Source organism: Triturus cristatus, chromosome 5_1 (genome assembly GCF_964204655.1).
Source record: "Triturus cristatus chromosome 5_1, aTriCri1.1, whole genome shotgun sequence".
Lineage (NCBI taxonomy): Eukaryota > Metazoa > Chordata > Amphibia > Caudata > Salamandridae > Triturus > Triturus cristatus.
The window spans coordinates 941179618-941202158 of record NC_140587.1 but is presented as its reverse complement, the minus strand read 5'-3'; the positions used below and the strand labels follow the sequence as shown (position 1 = coordinate 941202158).

Below are 22541 nucleotides of genomic sequence, written 5' to 3'. Positions count from 1 at the left end.
CGCATTTGTTCAAATCCATGAATAGCCAAAAGTTGACTCTTTTATGGATGTTAATTTCACGTACATTGCATTCTTTTGGCTTCTTCTCTGGAACTGCCCACTTTTGGACCCCTTGGAGATTATTTGTGCTTAATATATACGTACCTTGTGCACAATAAGCAGATGAAGAAAAAGTGGCAATCGTTCATTACACCTCTGCGAATCACGTACTGTTACGCGCTTATATAATGGCCTCTTGCACATGTAAGTCAGATGTATGCATACAAAAAGCTTTTTTAATCTGCCTCATGCTTTTCAATATATTGGTTATGGGAAACCATGTTGCGATCAGTGCTTGATTTGTAGAGTGCCAGGGCTCTCATCAGGAGGCCACTGCAGCTTACATCACACATTGCCCCTGCCATGCTCACAGTGATATTAACAACACAGCAGCCAACCATCACACTTCTACAAGTGTGATAAGTTAGACTATTCCAGGCCCCCAAAGCTATAAAATTGGCCTGCTCAGCAGGCAATAGGTATTTTTAATGTAAATTGAAATAATAATTAACTGTTGTTGTGGTCGGCTCTAAATCAACCAGACAGCGCCACCTTGTGGCAGACTGTCACAAGCACCGGTGTTGACAATTAAGTGCTGGTGCTGAGCACCAGAAACCACCTGCTCAAATTAAGCACTTGTTGCGACTTGATCACATACAATGATTATTATGATCATTGATGATGATGATTATTTTATATGTCCACGATGGGTAATCCTTTTGTACGTTAGCTTTTTATGAGTCTCGGCAAATTGTGACCCTGTTATTCTTGTTGGACAAGAATTTGAAGTTTATATGTTATGTTGTGTTCTTGTTATTGCAGCCCACGTTCGATCCAATCCCAGTATCGCCCATTCCAATAAATGGTTTGCAGCTGTCACGGATCAAACCAGTGTGGAAACCAGGTACATCATCATAAGCCGACAGTTTCTTGTTTATTATAAGTAACTGCTTACAGTACACTGTAGCTTTTCAAACACCATCTTAATTGTAAAACACAGAATGCATCCTTCCATATTCCTACCCATGTGCCAGCGCAATGCTTTTATATTCAGCCCTAGGCATTCCACAAAAAACTACTTTAAAACTGTCAGATCATAGTGATTTTACTGTAAATATTTAATGTGATAAAAGTGAAAATAGCAATGACACAAAAAAGCAATTTGTGGAAGATTCAGCGCTCATACTAGTGTTTTTATTTGACCATTAACAACACCATAGTAAAGTGTTCACATCTAGCACATCTCCTTCTAAAGTACTAGTGCATATTGTATGTTCATGACATTGGAAACCACCTACTGTCCCAACAATAGTGCTGGCTAGCTTCTTCCACATTGACTTTGCAGAGCACACGTAGATTAGGCTCCTGTGCAAACCTTCTTGCACAGTGTAGGTGCATTGTGTTGACCATTTCTTTAGCAATCTGATGCCCCATTAAACTAGTCTTTTCTCCATGACTGTGATTCTTAGTATGTACTTCCTTTTCCCTGCAATCAATCCCTTATTTCTGGGATTCTTAGCCTAATCGTCTCTTTTGCTCCACCACCTATTAAGTGGCAGGTACTCGTCCTCCACATACTCACAAGAGTTCCTTCTCTTGTTCATATGCTCCATCCAGTATTCAGATGCAAGCGTCCATTTAGCCATCCTTCACCTCCATTCTTTTTATGAGTCTGCAGTTCTTCCATACGTTTGCCTTAGTAGCTTCTATTTTATTTTTTCATACCCATACTGACAGTTTTTGACCTTTATGAGTCCTCCATCTATCTCTTACCTTCAACCACCACCTAAACGTATTATTATAGTTTGACGAGGTTGCTACACCGTGAAGAATTATGAAAGCCTGAGCAGCTCTTCAAATGTCCATCTGGATGCTGGACGGAATGGGTCTAGTTGCTGCAGATGTTTAGTCTTGAGAATTCCCTTGTTGCCCAGGTCTACAAGAAATGACACAACATTCCTGACTTTTTAGCAAACTAAACTTAGAATACTTAGATTTATGTGCCAATACATACATAATAAAAGCAAAATTCCATGTCCCAGAATTTAGCATGCTTCTGATAAAAAGCCAGAACTGCCACAAATTACTTTGAGATTCTTGACAGAAATGTGTGTTGTAGCTACCTCAAAAATAGGCAAACATTCTATTGTTAAACATGTATTCTGGTCAGGTAATAATATAGCCACACAAACCACACATAGAGGATTATATAGCTAAATCTATCAGTTTGTGAGCATTAGACATTCTTCTTGGCTTCGCTTTGTGTACTTTATCAAGTCTCTCCGCCTAATATCTTCAGTCTGAATCATGGTGAAAATGCCCACCAAGGAAGTCTTCAGATTTCCTGTCTCTGGGACCAGTCCTCCAGTTCATCAAATTTTTCTAGTGACACCTCCGTTGCCCACTGTCTAAACCTCATCTTCTCGGAAGTGCTATATACTGTTGTTTTCTGTACATTAGCCTTTCACCTGGTGAGTCAACATCCATCCACAGACTGTCCAGCTTGAGCTTCTATCATCCCTTAATTACTGGATGTCCCTAGCCAAATTAGCCTTACCACTTTCCCTCACTTCTCTCTTTAAAGACTGCAGGCCATCTTTGGAGAAAGATTTGATGAGCACCATAAGGTCAGCTGGGCTGTCTACACACAATGTCAGTCCACGAGTATGGGCTGAGTCACCTAACCCACCTGGGGCACAGCAATTCCTAAAGCTGAGTAGTTCTTCGTCTCATGTAGAAATTGAGATGACCTTGGGTTACGTTACCTCTCGTACCTCACTCACTTACGTGGCACTTTTCCCCCTCACCTTCAGCTTTTACAGATTAAAATTGAGAAGATCCACTCCTGAACCATCACATTGAGAGGGAGAATGTCACATAAGGCTGGTTTCTCCTCATCAGACTCATCACTTTATAGTTTTAAACTGTAATTTCTCCCTCAAGTTACCTTCCAGACATGTTCACACCCCACGTCACCATGTATTGGCCTCCCACCTCCTGAATATCACATGGAGAAGGAGGCACTGAGTAAAACAATTTCATCTGCCAGAGTTAGCCTCTTGGTGAATGCCAATTGTCTTCCCGCAGCTGGAATCTCCTAGCCAAACAACCCCCAGTCTCACAATCCCCGGGGACCTCCATTGTGCTCTGAGTTTGCGCACATCACTTCCTAGGCCACCACTCTACAGCCTGATGCTTGGTCCAAGGAGTGAATCAGAGTGTCCCACTTTTAGATTGCATGCCCTCATAGTCCTCCAGGTGCATGGTGTGGCCACAAGCATTGTACCCCCTCCTGGCAACATGAAAAATCTTCTACTCCGCCACTGGGGCTCCCTTCTACAAGTCCTCTTTTGGACCATGTGGCTCCAGTCACTATCTTTGACCAGTTTGCTCTGCCACACTTAGAAACCTCAGATGTCGCTATGTTCAGCCATGGGAGAATATGCCTCCAAGTCAGCTTAAGCCTCAGGGTGCCTATCCATAACTTGGGGCTCTTCACTCTCTTTTTTTGCAATGTAATTGTATCTGCATTTATTTAGCGCTTACCACCCCTGTCGAGGTTCAAATTACTTTTTCTGAGAGTAGCAGGCTACTCTGTGACCTAAAAAGGATTAGTGGTGAATTAGTATAGTGAAATGTGAAATTAATGTGAGCAGTGGACGTGGTAGTCTGTTTTTGGATTGAAAGGGAAAGAGGAGGGATAAAAGAGGGAAAAGTTTGCGTTTATATAGCACTTGATACCCTTGATGAGGTGCTGAAGCGCTTTTCGGCGAGTAGCATGCTACTCCAGAACCCAAAAAGGATTAGTTGTGAATTACTATAGGGAAATATGAAGCACAGTCCCATTTACTGGACTGGGGTGGAGCAGCTAGAGATTATTTCTGCTAAGTACAGAGCCATGCCCTGCCCCACAACTTCAGATATTCTTATGCCCTCCAATAGTAGTTGTGCTTTTTATTAGTTCCCATACTTTGTATGTATAGTTTTTTTTATGTCTAGTCTGTTTTTTTTTTATACATTAGCTTTTAAAATGTGTTGCATATTTTATTTTCCCTCCCATCAGTTCTGAAGAAAGCCCTTGGGTTATCTTATGAACAATGGGTTTCTATTCAGGGTCCATCTATGCCCTTACCTATCCATCCTCTGACTTAGAAAAAAAATCATTAGATACAAGTTATGCTTACATTGATCAAATGATATTTCAAATCATCATCAATACACTGTGTTCATTACAGTTAAGAGTTGTCTGGAGTATGGACTGGAAAAGGCCAGCCCGTCAGTGGCAGAAGAACTCTCCTTCGAGGTCTCTTTCTCAGAGGCTATTGCAGGGGACAACAAAATCCAAGAATTCCCCAAGAATCAGCGGATAAAAAAGGATGACTCAGCTTTGCCTGTAAGTATTAGTCTGATAACAACAAGTGATGATTTCCATTGATAATGTAGTTGTTCTAGAAGCTTGAAGAAGCATGGGGCCTGATTTCATAGACTTCAAACAGGGGTGGTCATGGGAAGGACATGCTACAGCTGGCTGGTAGAAGCAAGCTCAACACTATGATGTTATTAAAGTGTCAAATGGTCTGTAAAGTTACTTCTGCTACATCAGGCATATTTTAAAATTGATGTTCACGCCTTATGCGCTAAAAGAAAGTTATCTGATTTGTGTAGGACATGCATACACTGTTGAAGCATTATCTGCCAAGGGAGAGTTACCTCCAACGTAGAAATAGTGTGGTGGATGTTATTCGTCGGAAGAAAAAACACAATTTTCTGTGGCCACCAAAGACTTTATCTGACCCTTAATCTCTAGATTTTTCTCACATCTCTCTTTGGATGCCAAGGATATCCCAATGATCAAGAAGGTTCAAATGGACCTTCTAATGGACCTTCAGTATATAATATGAAAGTTAACAGTTATGTTTGCTTGCCAGACATTTGTTTACTTTCAGTTTTGGATGATGGGCAAATGTGTCTTTTTTGTAAATGTCTGAAACATATGTGAAGGAGGAGAAAATGCCTGCAACAGAGAGGTTCTAAGTCACTCTTGCTGTATCTCGATTTCTAGCTTTTCCAAGTTTGAGTTCTGTCTTGAGGTTTGCAAAGTAACATTCAAATTGCCGTGGCCAGCATGTGTCATAATCCGTGTTCCTAGTATTGAAATAAATAGAGTATTTATATCCTCATATGGTTCTGATGGCTCACAGGGGAACTTGAAGTTCCATCATTGGATAGCTGCCCCTGTTGTTTGGCTGTAAATTGAGGATATGTATCTCACGGATAGCATATTTTATTGCCAAAATCTATCTGTAAACTCAAATTCCAATGTTTTATGCGGGAGGCATGTTCATCTTGACTTGGCCCATTTTAAACATATCTTACTAACAATAATTTTCTCTCTATGATTTCTGCATTTCCTGGCATAAATCTTATCCTGCGATTTATGTCATTTGGCTTTAGTAGCTTCACTGTCCGTTAAACTCAGGAATGTATCCACTAGCCAGGAAACTGTTAGTTGTCTCCTTTGCTCCTTACCCCAGTTAAGGTCATACCCTCTAATTCCCTCATAAGTCCTTTTGGAACTTACAGCCTTTAATGGTTAAGTTTTCCTCAAAATGTGATAGATGCAGCTTGCTGAAGATATTAGAATAGGTGGAGTAGTGTATTTCCATGGAGCTTGCTTGGATATGGAACACCTTTAATTTGGTCATCGAAGGAGATGGATTCTATTGGTTCAACAGTTCTTTGTGCTTAGTTGATAGCGTGTTTACACATATTTTGATATCTGGCAAGCCTCTTGATATCACCCAAACAGTCTTATGAGCGAATCACTCTTAAGCAATCAATGGTAAAACATGGGAAGAGGTGGTTTCCATCAACAGAACAGAGAACACACTTTTCGCCCTGATAATATCTGAAATGAAATTGTATTGAATTTATTAAGCGCACTAAACCCAAGGGAGTCAAAATTCTGAGCCAAGTTGTAAGAGAAAGACTTATTGTAAGGGAGAGACACAGAGAAAAAATATTACTCATAACACAAAGCCGAGAAAGAAATGGGATCAAGACACTTTTGCTGAAAAACTATAATACCAGGACTAAGAAGAAAAGAACCAAGTTTTGAGCTGTTTTCTAAAAGAAGAAAATTATTCGATTTCTGCAATGTTAGAAGGAGGGTATTGCATAGCCTTGCAGCAGCAATGGAAAAGGAGCTGGGAATTGCTGAAATCGCTGAATATGAGGTCCTCAATACACCTGGGACTGAAGCAAATAATGTGCTGGAAGTGCAACAGCATTTGTCCCTGTTTGTGCACTCTCATGGTATGCTGGTATTACAGAATGGGTTGCAGACTCGTGTGTGTCTCCTTCTTTATTACTCACTGCACAGGTTTAAAATGTGTGCTTACACAGTGAATATTTGGCATTTCATAAGTAGCAAAGTGGTGTGACCTCGTGAAAATTAGTTTGCATGTATGCCTATGCCATATTACAGAATTAGACATAAAAGCAACATGGCCCTGGAGAGGTATCACCCAGGTATTGGCACACTCGTAGAAAAACCCAGGATGGCCTTTGAGAGAAGTCATCCAGATTGCCATATGTGCTATGGGGCTCCCGTTATGGAATGGGTATGAGGCATTTTCATGGGGCATAACATAAGTCATTGGTTACTAGGCAGTATCTTGTGGGGGCACTGTTTTTGCCTCTATGAACCATTGCCACCAATATTCATTTGCTTACTTACTTACAACTTTATTGAGATCACACAGATCCTAAAAAGTATACAACAACAAAAAGTCCCAAGAAGGTATACACCGAAATATATACATAAAATATGTATAAAATAAAAATTGATAAAAACATTTGTACAAATCCAAAATGACAGGGCCCCTAAAACAGTTTTAAGGTGCATAGGTGCAAAGCAGCAATATGTATGGCACAGGATAAGGTGCTCGAAGTTCCCACAAGTACCACACGGATAACATTCTGGTCTGACAAAGCATTCCAAAACACATTGACTCAGCTACATATTTTTTTTGCCTAATCCAAAGAGCATGCCAGAATCTAGAAAGACCAAACACAATAGGTTGTCTGGTATCCGTACACAAGAGTCTTAAGACCTCTAGATAATGCCCTCGACCCACCAAGAAGCATAACGAAATAATTAATTTTTTTCTCATTGACTGGTAAGTCGGGCAAAAAAAGAGTAAGTGAACTATGGATTCAGAGCTAGCTTGGCAAGTGGGGCACAAATCATCCAAATCGTTATTGCTGGACCATTTTGAGCAGAACAGTTTGGTGGGAAGTGATTTATAACGAAACTGCAGAAAAAGTTTCCGTGCCATCGGTGGCTCTATTTCATCAATAGTTGGCTCAAAAGACGGAGAGCATTTCGATTTGAGAAAGACTTCGGTCAGGCTTGATACTGGAGCTGAAAGAACTTCTTTTGAAACCGAATCCCAAAACACTTTTTTCATTTTTCTCTGGAAATTTGCCTCATAGTTTCTGGATTTGACCAATAGGCGTCTAAGTCCAGTTTTGCCAGAGATTTCCGTAGAGTGGAAAACCAATTTATTGCCAAGGCCTTTGGAAATCTCAATAAGTCTAACAGAGTCTCTCGGTAGGTCTCCAGCTCATAGACTGAACCAAAACATTATCAATCGGTACATTGCCTTGTGTCTCAGCTGTTTATGTGCCAGATCCATGTATAAGGGTGTCAAAGGGTAATAGAGATCTCAAAAACCGATTTTCCACAGCTATTAAAGATGATTTATTTCCTGTCCCCCACAACTCTATTCCATACATTATGCCCCCCAATACTTTAGTATTGTAGATTTCTAGTGCAGGAGCAATCTGCTGTGACGTAGTTTTCCTATGTATTTTACTAATGTGATTACATTGAAATATTTGATAGAGCTTAGCCTTCTCCTTTTGTGCGTCCCAATTTACAGATGGGGATACACGTATTCTAAGTAATCAAAAACGTCAACTTGTTCAAGTAAGGTGCTACCTGCCCGAATAGATCTACTAGAGAGTTTTGACCCACTTTTGTTAAAAAATTATGTATTTAGTTTTTCCCTCATTTAAGAACAACCCTCTATCATTACAAAACTGTATAAAATCATTTAAAAGTTGTTGGAGGCCCTGTGGGGATTTAGAAATTAAAAGGGTGTCGTCTGCAAATAACAAAGCGGGGAATCTTCTATCGTTTACTTTCGGTGCATCACAACCATCCCTATCCAAAAAGTCAATAACCCCATTTATAAAAAGGGTAAAAAGAGTGGGCACCAGCACGCAACCCTGCCTGACACCACATTTTACAGGAAATTTTTCTGTAACTTTGCTTCTTGGGCCCCACCTGACCTGGGCTGAGTTTGAGGCGTGTAATTTAATTAGAATATCTAAAAGGTTTACCGGAATGCCCAGTTCTCTCATTTACTCAATTGGGAGTTATTCCAATTACGAAGTTGGCTTCTCAAGCTTAGCTGAGCCATGCAAGAAAGGCATACACCTGATTGAGGTACAGCATGACACAGTAAATAACTAATGAAACACTAAGATGCATATTTACTAAAAGTTTGCATAGGACAGCAAGCTGAACAGCTCCAAATCTACAAAGATATCAGCTCTGTACCTGCGGTTGCACACCTGAGGTTGCCTAGCCCCAGTGCCGACACCCTTGCCCCATGATAAAAGGATGCCTGGGATACAGGCAGGATTGTTTTTTTACAGGAAGGGATGCCTTCCGGCACAAAAACAATCTTAAGAGGCAATTTCCTTTTTCTATGCATGGTGCAGAATACATCACACGCAGAAATAGGATATTTCTCCTCATTACGTCATGGTCAGTGTGTCGTACCATTTTGGTGCAATCCCAGATATACTGATTTCAGTAAATCTGCGATTGTGTCATATTCCTTGGATGGATGCACAGGAATGCCCATGCTCCACCCAGGGAATGCCTACCACTATGTAATGTAATGCAATGTAGTGCAAGCCACTACGTTGCGTTACATTTCTTTACAAAGTCACACAGGGCAGCGCAAATCCCCCCTTGCGTGGTTTTGAAAATCGTACTTAAGCCTTGCGTGATATAAGGACAATGCAGAGGCTAGCAAATCCGGATCCTAATGTTTGGTCTGTGTTACAGCTTCTAAAAGAGGGTTTTATTAACAGATAACTAAGAAGAGCACTTAACATGAGTATTTACGCATGAAAACCTTCAGGTACCATCATCTTCCTCTGCCTAAACATGAGCATAAAAGTTTTTTGAGCTCCTGCCTTACCAACCAAAAGACCTAGAATTCACTATACCTGGCACACTCGCTCACTGATCACTCACTTATCAGACTGAATGAGACTCTGCAATAGAAGCATTCAGAGAGTTATACCCTACTTTACGGAAAGGCAATGTAAGTACTAATGAATTACATTATGGGCCTCGTTTATGAGGACACAAAAGACATACAATTGATGGACGGAATGCAGAACAAATCAAAACATACACCCCCAGTCAAGAAATCTGGGTTAAATTCATCATTCTTTTGTTCACCTTGCAACCCCAGTTTAGACCTGGCCATATGCAAATCAATCTTGACCCTGTGCCTCATGGGAACAGTCCAATCTGAACTGCCAAGACAGGTCCTCCCTAGACCGGAAACAGGCATCCTAGGACCGGTTTCGGGGTTTCTCATCAGCTAGGCTAGCTTGAATCCAGTGGCATTTTGAGCCAGGGACCCACGTCTGGGCATACCCGGTGAACTTAGTGTGAGAAAGCAAAAGACACACAATTAATGGATGGAATTCAGAACAAATCAAAACATTTGCCTCCAGTCAAGAGATCTGGGTTAAATCCATCATTCTTTTGCTCACCATGCCACCCCAGTTTGGACCTGGCCATATGCAAATCAGTCTTGACCCTGTGCCTCATGGGAACAGTCCAGTGCCACATCTTAGTAGATATGACACTTTCCTGCCCTCTCCATGTGATGCAGTGCAGCAGTTTGTTTTGCTGCATTGCGCTACATCACATCTTTGTAAATCTGGCCTCCAGTCTGCAGATTTTGTTATTTTCTAATGTTTTGGCCCAGAATTATCAAGAGCTTGCATTGTATTGTGCCACACAAGGTGATGGAAGCGCAACGCAAGCCCTTAAATGAGATTTCCCATGCCACACTACCCTGAATTACTCTGCCCTAGAAAGGCATTTCCTGGGAGGACCATGGGTGTTCCCAGGTGCCCCCCCATGGTTTTCTGCGCATTCCCAGGTTTACTAGCACTAGTAAACCTGGGAAGGCATCAAAATGGAACGCCTTCCTAGGGGAGGCGTAATGAGAAGAAATATGTTTATTTCTCCTAGTTTTTGCTTCTTTCTATGTTTGCTGCATTCTGTAGCATATGTGGAAAGAGAAACAATCCCTAGAGGAAAAGAGACACACCTGACTGTAGCACAGGCCTCCTTGCATCATGGTGCCAGGGTCCTTGCATTGGCACTTGGTAGACACAAGTGCCCCAGTGCAGAGGGAGAGCGTAAATGTGGCATATCTTAGTAGATATGATGCATTCCAACCTTCTCCATTCGACACAGCGCAGCAAGTTGTCTTGCTGCACTGCGCCGAATATTAGAAATTTGCCACATAGTGAGCAGGCACAAAGCAGGTAGGCGTAAAGGGTATGTAGAGGTTGGTTTCTATAAGGCTTCTGGGGATTTAGTGTGGATTTCAGATAGAACTGCTGCTTTGACCTTTTCCACCTTCTTTGAGAATACAGAATATTGCATGGAATTGTTTCATCTTTGTTTCCATTCATATTTCATTCTTAATGCTAATTATTGTTAAGCCAATTTTATTTCTTTAAAAAAAACTGTATTCCACACAGTTGAATGGGAAATGTTTACCTGTTAAAAAAAGACACAATGTTTTGACAGAACAGCCTTTTGGCAGTTTCTGTTTGCTCTGTCAGGAATGCTTTCTTTTACTTTCTGTTAGTATTATAGGATACTGTTGCTTGGTTTCACCACAAGTGTTGCCATAAAAATAATATAATGATACAATGTAGTCTTCAATTTTGTATTTCAGAAATTTATTGTCTGGAAAAGTAGATTTGGCTTAACGGAAGTGGGCGATTTGTCCCTGGAAGACATGAAGAAGATTAGATACCTGTCACTGATTGAATTGACAGCCTTCTACGATGCCCTGGGAATAGAGCTGAAGAGGAACAGGACGGCGCGGGTGAAAGGACGAGGTAAAAGGATTGTCGCACTGGGTGGAGAGATTCTATCGTTACAAGTTGGAATAAATCCATTACTCACGTCTCCCCTTTCAATTCTACCCCAAGAAAATGGTCTCTTCGGAGTGCCTTTGACAATGTTGCTGGATAATGATCTAAAGAAGCTTCCAGGAACAAAGGTCCCGCTCATCTTTCAAAAAGTAAGTGAAATGAATCCATTAAACTAATAATACAAGTATTCATATCTGACTTAGCCAATGAAATCGTGACTTTGGTGCTCAACTGGGTAGATCTTAAGAGGGCAACATAGACCAGAGAAGTAGTAATTCAAAGGCAGCTTGTAAAAGAGGGGAATGTTGTGTGTGTCTGTGATTGTGTGTGTGCATGATTCTTTGTGTTCATGCATGTGCATGCATGTGTTTCCGTGCGTGAATGTGCTCATGGGATCAGGTGCTATGGTTTTGTGACTTTTTGTATCTTTGTGTGTTATTTGGTGCCTGTTTGTGCCTGTGCACACACATTGCCATATAATTGCAGAAATGATTGATGAATAGAGGAGCTTGACTGCGGATGTCATGCCACCACTTTCAAATGTCTACCTTCAGAGAACTCTCAAAAATAAGAGTTCTCATGGATTCAATCTTAATGCAGCCCTTTCCTGTTTTTCTCGTGTTTTGCATAGTAATTCTGTATGCACCTTTGTGATGACGATAATATGCCTCTATTGGGTTCCTCAACAAAAAATCGAGTTCTCTCGGACAAAACTACTTGCTGATTTGCTGTGATAGGCATCTCACGGGCACCAAATCATCATCATTGATCATTACCTGGTATTGCTTTGATAGAGTGGAGATTCTTAGCCAATAGGTGGCTTCTTAGGTCTGTCCCAGCTTACATTGTCTGGTTAATTTTCCTACAACACCTAACTGCATTGATATTTGCTAAAATGTGGATGTGGAGGATCTCATTGGTGGAGGCATTTTAGAGGGAACAGAGGAGCCAAGCCCTCCCAGTGCTTAATTTGAGTTGGTGGTTTCCAGTACTCAGAACCAGCATCTAATCATCAACACTGGTGCTTTTCAGGAGCACCAGTCAAGGACACATTATTTTACAGGGAGATGAAGTGATTTTCCCATGTTCACAGGATGTTGGGCTGATGCAGAGACTCTAACCTGGTTCCCCAGCTCCAAAGTCGGTAGCTTTGGCCATTATGCCACATCCTCCCCCCACTTTCATGGTTTGTAGTTGGTCCTGTTTTAGGCACTGCTAATAGGAGAAATGGGCTGGTGCAAGCTGCCTCCTGGCGAGAGCCCCAGCACTTATTTTCTTTTTTGTAAATTAACCACTGACTGCCCTCCCCTTTGGATTCAAGTGTGTGTGCCAATGCTGAATAGCTCTTGTGCATAACAGTAAGAAATTATTGGATTGATGCCCACCTTGATGGCAGGAACCAGAGACATAATCAGCCTGGGCATTTTTCCAGAGACAAAGTAGACTTTGATGATTCAGTAAATGATGGAAAACGATGAGGCTGGGCAGATGTTGCTTTCTAGGTGTAACACCCTCGATGGATGTGCAGAACAAGACTGAAGTTAGGAGCCTGAACCACGCTCCTAGAGACTTCCGTTCAATGTACACAACTTTCCTCACAGATTACAGTTGAATACTTCTCAGGGCCATAATGAAGATTTCAAACAATAGTGCTTCAGGAGAGGATGTTATTAAAATTGAATTAGGCAAACATTTTTTAGATATTCTCTGACCCCTTTTGGTATTAGTTTTCCAGAATAGTGGTTCCTTATTAGTTGTCCTACTAGCATGGATGCACACCAACATTTAAATGTTCCAAAAAGGTATAGATCCCACCCTGAGCTCTTCTTATATTACAATTTCTATATTAAGTTTGGTTGACAAACAATCTCACTCCTTTTTTTTACCACTCTTACTTCTCCGTGAGCAACACAAAATCACATTAGGATGTAACAGAAATGGGCATATAGATTTGGCTCTAGTTCTCCCCAATATTTTATATGAACTTAATTGTCCACTGACAATCACCTACCTTGCTCCCTAGAAGGCTTTTCTGGACATGTGTATTGGCATTGAAGATGGCAGAAAAGGTGAAAGCAACATAAATAAGAAGCTATATGCCCGTGTTAAAAGTTGGAAAGCACATTAGACATTGAGGAATAATAACAAAATGCTTTAAAAAAAAAGTGAGTTGCACAAAGATGAGGAAGAACAATGGCAAGGAAGAACGCATGTACTTGGTTCTTGCTCTAGGGCGGAGCTAACGTAAGGAATGAAGGGAAGCCTATGGGAGCTAAGCAATCAAAACATTGCAAACGAGAGTCAAAACAAAAGCAACTAATGGTATGCTGTGGGTGGATTGTGAGCCCACTGAATTGTAAACAATGTGTCTCGAAGAACAGGGCATTCTCTGTGTACATGAGACAGAAAATGTGATTAGCAAAATGATTTCAGACGTACTTCTGTGAAAACTGCTGTAGTTGCAGAGCCCCAAGACTGCTCAGGGTAACTGAAACGTTTTACATGTACTCCAAAGAGAGGTAGAGACTGACAGGAGTCCCACACCAAATACCACCCACTATAATCAAAAATTTAATGACAAGCTGAGAGAAAAGAAGAAAATATGAAAATGTGTATGTTTTTTGCACAATTTGTATGCAGAGATCTACAAATAGCAGTGAGTGGTTGACAAACCCCAAAGTAGTACCAGCTAGGATAGGAACATGGCCATTAATTTCTACATCCCAATGTCATGAGTTAGCAGGAATTTTCTTGGGGGAAACATTTTGGAACCTGGTACTTTGGGATTTCTTGTGCTTTAAATAAAATTAACCATCCAGCTCCCACACCCCTTTAAGTCCTGAAAACGAGGGAGGTAATTACAGCACCTAGTAAAGTATATATACTGCTGGGTGTGGGATTTACTAGTCCTGGGCAGAATTTCAATTATGCCGGATTAATTTTTGTTATTTCAGTAATTCCTTGTTACTCATTGAGGTGGAGTTACCAATATTTATGCAATTTCTCCTGCTCTGTAATTAAGAGTAATTTAGGTAATACAATCCTACTGCTTATCACATTTACCAAGTGCGAGCAGCTTCTCATGCTCGCTATTCATGTTCTGTTGCATTTAGCACTATTTCTTGGCCCACAATGCATCCTTGTGTCCATTTTGGACCCAACAGGGCATTTTAGTAGTTAGAAATTGCACTATACGCAAGCAGTAAGTTGGTCAAAAAATCCTACCCCAAGAACACATTTGTGTTCTGCTTCATTTTGCGCCATTTCTTAGCACTAAATGTATCCTTGCTATTCAGAATCAGAACAAGCTTTATTCGATTTTATGCGTGTAAAATCACAAAAGCAGACACAGCAAGTAAAAACACATCATCTTACAAAAAAAACGTAATAGTAGACATACAATTCAGACAAATAAAAGGAGGAGAAATCACGATTAAATCAGTGCCCCAAGGAAGTAAGTCCATCACAGAATATCAAAAGCACATGTCCATGTGACATTTAAAACGAAATAGTCTTTATGATTCTCAACGTACTTTTTAAAAAGCAGGCAATTACTTTGGTAAAACAATCATTGTCAAAAATTACAAAAATAAAAATTCCGGTCGGCATTTGGTCCACCCCCCCAGTCTTAAAATTGGCTGAATCCACCTCCTTCTTTCCTTAATGTAAAATTTGCAAAATAGAACCACGTGCATTGAGGATTGCAACGTCCGATTATCACAAGAACAACAGATAAGCTCTTTTCACCAATTATTTGTTTAGGGAATACTTAGCAAATGGTAAAAGTTCCCAAATCTAAATCGGGTCATAACATATCTATTATACCCACTTATATTACACTGAATATATGGCTGGATAGTGTGGGTAGTAACATCAATTGCTGCTGTTGAACTGTCGTTTTATTTGCTTCTAAAATAAATCTGTTTGCCTACAGGTGAGTCATGCAAATTCTTTTGAACTCTTTCCTGGAAACAGAGTTTATGGATTCAGGAGAATTATAGCAATCAGGGTGCCCAAGGTCATACATGAAGCTTTTTAATGTATTTTAGCCAGGCGATCTTAGTAACCTGGTCCAGCTTCATGCTGTCTTTAATAATATCTTGGTTAAACCCAGTTCTGTTAGATGTCCAGATCCTGTGCCATAATAATGCAGGCTGAGCTTTGATAATGTCAGCGATGTATGGGACGCCTAATTCACTATGACAATTGTAGACAGAGGTACTAGCTGGAACCGCCAGTAGGAACTTTAGTAAGGCGTTTTCGACTCTCTGAATAGGTTGGGAATCCTGGAACCCCCACACACCCGCCCACTATTCATGTTTTGTTGCATTTAGAACTATTTCTTAGCGCAAAATGCATCCGTGCATTTATGATGTGAGGGCACATTTTTACAGTAAGAAATAGTGCTAAATGCCGGTGTCAGGCTGGGGAAAAATCCTACCCCAAGAGCAAATTTAGTGAGTGTGAGTGGCTGCTCACCCTTTGCGATTTGTGTTCTGTTGCATGTAGCACTATTTCTTAGCCCGCAAGGCATCCTTGTGTCCATTTTGGACTCGATGGGGCATTTTTGTACTAAGAAATTGCACTATACGCCAGCAGTAAGTTGGGCAAAAAATCCTACCCCAAGAGCACATTTAGTGAGTGTGAGCGGCAGCTCACCTTGCTATTTATGTTCTATTGTATTTATCTCTATTTCTTAGCTCCAAATGCATCTTTCCATCCATTTTTAATGTGAAGGGGTGTTTTTGTGCTAAGAAATAGCTCTAAATGCAGAGTTACTTTTCTCGCATAATTGAAACATAATCTTGAGTAATTCTTTGGTAATTCCGCTTGATTATGTTACATGGAATTACACGAGTTACGCCAACCCCTAGGATCTACCTTGCATACTAATTACTTGCAATTCTGAGTTTTCCTAGTGAAAATGAAGAATTACTTACTGGGTTTTCATTCAGTAAAATTCAGCAGTTTAGACCAACCAAAATTCACCATAGGAAAATAGTGGAGATGTGGTGATAGATGCAAATCTTGGAATTCTGATGCCTTCACAAAAAGGGGTTCACTCACTTATCAGAATTTCACAGCCCATTTAGAATTTGGCTTCAGTCAGCATTAAGCATGTTCCATGTCCGATACAGATGACTGTCTGCAATAAAACTGACCATTATCCATGCACTAGTTTACTGGGACATCCAGCTCAGCCATTGGAGTTCCCATTGGTTCCAAGTACATATACAAATGTAAAGGTGTCAAGATTGACCCATGGGGAAACACCACAGGACATCAGGCCATATACTAACTGTAAGAAAGTGCCCTCTTTTTGCATGGTTGCCCCCACTTTTGTAGGTCTCGCCTACGCAGCGCGCATGCACTGCATAGGCAAAAAGACCTTTTGCAATCGCTTTGGTTTTTCCGCCAAAAACTTGCACGCGTTCCATTGCCTTCGATGGCAACGCGTGCACGTGTGGAGATTCACTTGCGGGAGCGCGCGGCTCCATATGGTAGCAATTATCGCTCCTGGCGCTGCTCGCTCTTGCAAGCGAAACGCTTTCACTCACCCCCTCCTCTCGCCCCTCCCCCTGCTGCCTCCTTTTAGTGCGAGGAACGCGCTTGTTTATTGTTGCCTGTACTTGAGCGTCTGGTAGCCAGAACAATATTTTGCCAGACCTCTTTGTTGTTCTCCCTCCTCCTACTCCACCCACTTACTCTTTTCCCTTGTCTCTAAAAGGAATGATAATTATACCGCGCTGTATTGACTGTTAGCATAAACGGCACATTTTTTAATTTTTTTAATTTCTTGGCACTGATAATAGATGCCAATTCCAGGGTCCAACTCAATAGTACAGTGTCAACATTAGAAGGATGAGTTGGCTAAATAAGGATTTGACACTCACCTCCAGTTTGCAGATGCTTGTTTTTATGACATGCACTAATCGACTGTGCCATCTTGCCAGCTTACTGTCCGCCTTCTTCAAGGTTTATGGACGTACACACTAGGTTTATGGTACTAGATCTCCTAAGCGTTGCTTACAAGAGTTAATTCTCAATAAGCAGGGCTTTAAATGGGCCGGGTCCTGCCGGTGCTGAGCACCGGCAATTCTAAAAAGCAGGTGCCTAGACGGGTCTCTATCGGGCTCTCCATTTTTGCCCTCGCCCTCAGGGTGAATAACTTTTTAATACTGCCGGAATACGGCCCTTCACTGCCTTTGATGTATCTTCAGAGAATCTCTTTAGTTCTTTCAGAGTCTCATAATGTCAGAACTGAAGTCATTTCAAAGTTATATACAACGAAGGCGCTGTTGAGGCCTATTATGCAGCTAGGACCCATTGACAAAGCCAATAGTCCTGGTTTGTGGTAGGTGTAACGTTACTTGTCTGGCTGCAATGACAGAAGCAGCAAAAAACAGTTGGGATGCACACTATGCTAAGCATAGATTTTTAGCTTATGTGTTTAAAGCCACGCCCTTAATTACATAGGCCACGCCCCTTTGAGAGACCCCAGTTTTTAAATTCCACTTAAAGCCCTGTTTGTAAGTGATAAAGTGCGTTTGAGCCTGGTGGTGCTGAAGCGGTGGAATGTTGTGTTATGGTGGGCCTGTCTAAGGCGAGATTAGAAAGGGATTGAGTCGTCATCCCTGATTATGCATTATGTCAATGCTTAATTTGAGCCTGGTGATTTCCGGCACTTAATCCTCAACACTGTGTATTTCATGAGCACCAGTTAAGGACACATTAGTTCACAGGGAGATTAAGTGATTTGCCCAGAATCACAGGACTTTGAGCCAACGCTGAGATTCGAACCTGGTTCCCCAGCTCCAGCAGCTCTGGCCATTACTCCACATCCTCTCCCCACATATATGGTTAGCAGTTGATTCTGTTTTAGGCTGCGCTAACAGGAGAAATGAGCTGGTGCAAGCTTCTTCCTGATGAGAGCTTGGGCACTTGTTTTTGTACAAGTTAACCAATGATTTATATAGACCAGCTGGTTTAATAGGACAAGCATCGGCATAGCCAATAGGTCTCGCTTTTGGGACCTTCTAAGTATTTAGTTATACAGCACAATATCCTTAGTGCAACAACATCAACTGTTGCATGGCTAAACACTTATAAGGTTCCAAAGGCGAGACCTATTGGCTATGCCAATGCTTGTGCTAAATTGTTGATGTGCTTTGACTGAGTGTGCCCTGCGTTCCTGCCAAACAGTTGCCCTGGGCCTATGTTCTTTACCTAAACTGCATTAAAAACAAAACCCAATTGGCACTTTTTGGCCACGGGCCAGTCCCTTGTAAATAGTACCACAGGTACCAAGGGCATTGTGGCCAGGGAAGGCCTCTAAGGGTGCAGCACTTATTGTGCCACTCTTATAGGCCCCGCACCTTTACACACACACTGCCATTGCAGGCAGCGTGTTTTAGTGCAGAACAAAGTGACGAGTCGACATGGCACACATCCCTGTATGCCATGCCTACAACCCACTGCCCTTGCATAGGTCAGCTACCCTCTAGCTGGGTGCACTATACCAGTGGTGAGGGTACAGGTGCCTGAGCCCTGTACCCCTACAGTGTCTAAGTCAATTCTTAGACATTGTAAGTGCAGTAATGCCATTAAGAGTATATGGTGCTGGGAGTTTGTCATTATGAACTCCACAGCATCATAATGACTTTACTAAAAACTGGGAAGTTTAGTATCAAACTTCTCAGCACATTAAACCCACACTGATGCCAGTGTGGGATTCAATGAAAAATGCACACAGAGGGCATCTTAGAGATGCCCCCTGAAAAACGACCTAATACTAGTGTCCAGGCTGAGTGGTTGCTCACCAGCTGCCACCACCAGACATGTTTCAGGACCCCTGGGTCGAGAGCATTCTGCTCTCGGTGGTCTGAAACAATGAATATCCTGGGACGAGGTGCTAAGCCCCCTCCCCCAAGATGGGCAGGGTTCATGATGGGAAGCTTCAAAGGCGTGCTGCCTTTGTGAGCTTCCCCAGGCCTTTGCTGCATCCTGCAACTGGCCCCTACCAGTTCTGACCCCCACTTTGGGCGGAAGAATCACAGGAAAATCAAGTGAGGAAAGTTGTGCCCACCTTTGCCAACCCCACCCCTCAGGTGGGGGAGGCGAGGTGAAGCACAACTCTCAGTCCCTGCCATCTTGCAGATGGGGAACCCAGCCAACCAGAGTGAGGCATATGCCCCCCTCCCACTGGAGGGTGGCATAATAGGGGGTGTACCCATTAGTCTTAACCTTTTACTTACCTGTAACGATCCTAAATCTAGTATTGAGGGGCACCCCTGAACCTTGCCTCCACAGACAAGAACCGACCAAGAAGAACAGAAGAAGAAGGACTGAAGAAGCCGTCCTGAAGCTAAGAAGAGGAGGACGCCCACTGACTTGGCCCCAGCCCTACCAGCCTGTCACCACCTCGAACCTGCATCCAGCGAAATCTCAGTGTGTCCTGCAGCCAGCAGCCTCAATAGCCCGATGGACCTGCCCTGCCTTCCAACCTAAAGACTTTGTCTCTCGTGAACACCGGATTTGCTCACCAAACAGACTCTGGCCCAAGCCAAAAATCTCAAGTCCACACCACTCTGCACCCCCTACAACCACAACTGGAGCTGGTTAGAAAAACAGATGCCTAAAGACACCCCTATACCTGACGCCCCACTGCCTTGGGTGGCCCAACCAACAGTGTCTCAGCATCCCCAGGCATCCCAACTTACCTCTCCAACCGGTGTTCACCTCCAGAAGATCTTTGTCCCCGAGCCTGCAGTCTTTGTTGCAACCGGAGAATCCCCATTGCAAACAACAGGACACCCGACGCTAAAACAGCACCCTGCACCCAGCTGCCCCTGCCCCGCTACAGGTGTACTTTAAGTGCTAACTCGGATCCCCCTGTGCCCTGAGCCTAACACCTGGAGCTTTGGTATCGCTTTGCTCCCACAACCATGTGGCCTGCTCGTGAGCAGCCACCAACTGGAGGCCCCCTATTCCCCATTGTATAACATTGGGCCTCAGCACTCTGCACCCAGCTGCCCTCGTGCCGCTGAGAGTGCATCCTTGACCATGGGGGAACCCTGGTTCTAATCCCAGAATACCAACTCCCACAAACTTGTACCTACCTTCAAACCGATGACTCAATTTCCTTCCATAGGATTGCATTGACTGCTTTTTAAAAAAAAATTGTTGTGTGGAGTTGGTTTTGTATGAGAACTCTGGAAATAATTAAAAACTGCTTTATTTACCTTTACTCTAGGAAATGTCTCAGTGTGATATCTAGACATAACACACTGAGTAGAAAAAGTAATCCATAAAGTAATCTGTAAAGTAATCAAAATTAATCCAACAGTAATTCCACCATATTGAAAAAGATTTACAAACCTGTAACAAAGACATTTTCCTTCAGCTTGTTTTGTTCAACCTGCCTTGAAAAGTACCATTTACTCTTACCTGTGACAGGCTTGCTTTGTTCTATAAAATAAATATAACTAAATAATATTTTATACAAATCAAATTGATCTGAGTTCAGTCTTTTAGTATGTGACATGATTTGTTGATTGAGTGTGTCGAACAAATGCTTAACACTACCCTATAATAAAGCCTTGCTGTTCGCCCGCACTACCACATATAGAGGGTAAGGTGCTGTCTACTTTTATCTCTGCCTACCTTTGGGGTTCCACTGGACTCTGTGCACACTATACCTGATTTTGGCATAGTATATACAGAGCCAGCTTCCTACAGTAACCCCTTACCTATGCCAAAGTACCTAGAAAATAAGGCTATGAAGAAAGCAAACCTATCTACTATTGTACCCAGAAGGCTCATGTATGTTTCGTGAGTGTCAAGCAGGCCCACAAGGAAGATTTTGTCAAAGGCAGATGAGAGATCAATAAACCCTCTTAAGCAGACACTGATAGAATGTAGGAGGTGTCATCCAGCACCTGCAAGACAGGATCATACTCTGCGGATCATTAATTTAGAGTTGAATTCTCAGTTTTAAGTGCATAACCATAAGGGCTTGCATTAATATATGTACACTTTAGGGAAGGCATGTCCCGCAGAGTCAGATGTGTGCAAGATTTTGGGGATAACTTGATAAAAGTAATGCTTTCATTTAAATTCACTGAGCCTGATTCACAAATAGTTCACTATGAGTAGATTTTATTTGCTTCAGAAGTCATAATAAAATCTTTGTGAATCAGGTCCACTGTATGTAAATGTATCTTTCATCGGTATCCTTAAAATGTGTCCTTCCTTTTCTTACATTGGAAACGCCTGTTTTTATTTAGTACCGACAGATCTGCAGAAGAAACAAAGTTTCTTGTCAGTTATGTTTCAGCTGTCAGAAAGACTTTAAGTGATGAGATGCAGATTGGTTTATCAGCATCAAGTCATGTTATCCGCAGTGATGCAAAATCTTTAAATTATAATCCTTTCAAAGTGAATTCTGCATATTGCAGTGAGTTTTGCTTAAAAAAACGGATTATGTATCAGGCAAAGTGGAATTACGCATGATAGTAATCTCCACCTGACTCTGAGTTGGCAGGTTGTCCCACAAGCTGTTTTTAGGTCGAGCCTGGGCAGCGCATGTGCTGCTCTGCAATGCATGCTGCATTAGAGTATGAACTTGAAGCTCCGCCCACTCTCCGCCCATATTTTTCATTGGCTTGTGTCTTTGTCCTTTGTAAATGCTGATTCGGTAACCGGCTTGTTAGTCCCACCTTAGTACCGCCTTGTCTTTGTTTGTAACCTCTGATGAGGACTGGCCCTATTACTTCTGTTGATACAGGGGCTGTGTTATTTAGTCTGTAAGCACTATTTTCATTAGTGAGTTTTGTCTTACTGCAGGCACAACGTGCTTAGCAGCAACATACAGCGCTCCATGCGCGCTTTCGCTTTCCAAGCAGCTGGGACAATGGTGGCCACTTCTTTGCAATGGCGGCCGCTTCTTTGCAATGCAATAGGTCTCGCATTTAGGAGAGTTTGAACTATTGGCATTGTAAATGACAATAGCTCAAACTCTCACAAATGCGACACCTATTGCTTTGCAAATATTTTTATGGGGGGGGTTGTTTCCAAGCAACCCATGTCGCTCTCATTTAATAGAGGCCACGCCCCTTTCTTTAGATGAGCGGCGTCTAACGAAAGGACAAAGCCGCAATTAAAATGAAAGCGCTGTTTTTGGTAAGAACGCCCCATACACTTTCACGTTAATGGCGGCCGCGCCCCTT

General features: G+C 42.1%; 1 protein-coding gene across 4 annotated transcripts in view; it reads left to right on the top strand.

The window, feature by feature from the left end:
* The window catches only part of ARHGAP28 (Rho GTPase activating protein 28), a 1146988-nt gene that overhangs the window by 980816 nt on the left and 143631 nt on the right, over positions 1–22541 (top strand). For all 4 annotated transcript variants that reach the window (XM_085606002.1, XM_085606001.1, XM_085606004.1 and 1 more), the window contains 4 exons: positions 862–943; positions 4275–4432; positions 11112–11277; positions 11371–11462. In XM_085606002.1, coding sequence (XP_085462128.1) covers positions 862–943; positions 4275–4432; positions 11112–11277; positions 11371–11462 — 498 coding nt within the window. The remainder of the gene's footprint in view (positions 1–861; positions 944–4274; positions 4433–11111; positions 11278–11370; positions 11463–22541) is intronic.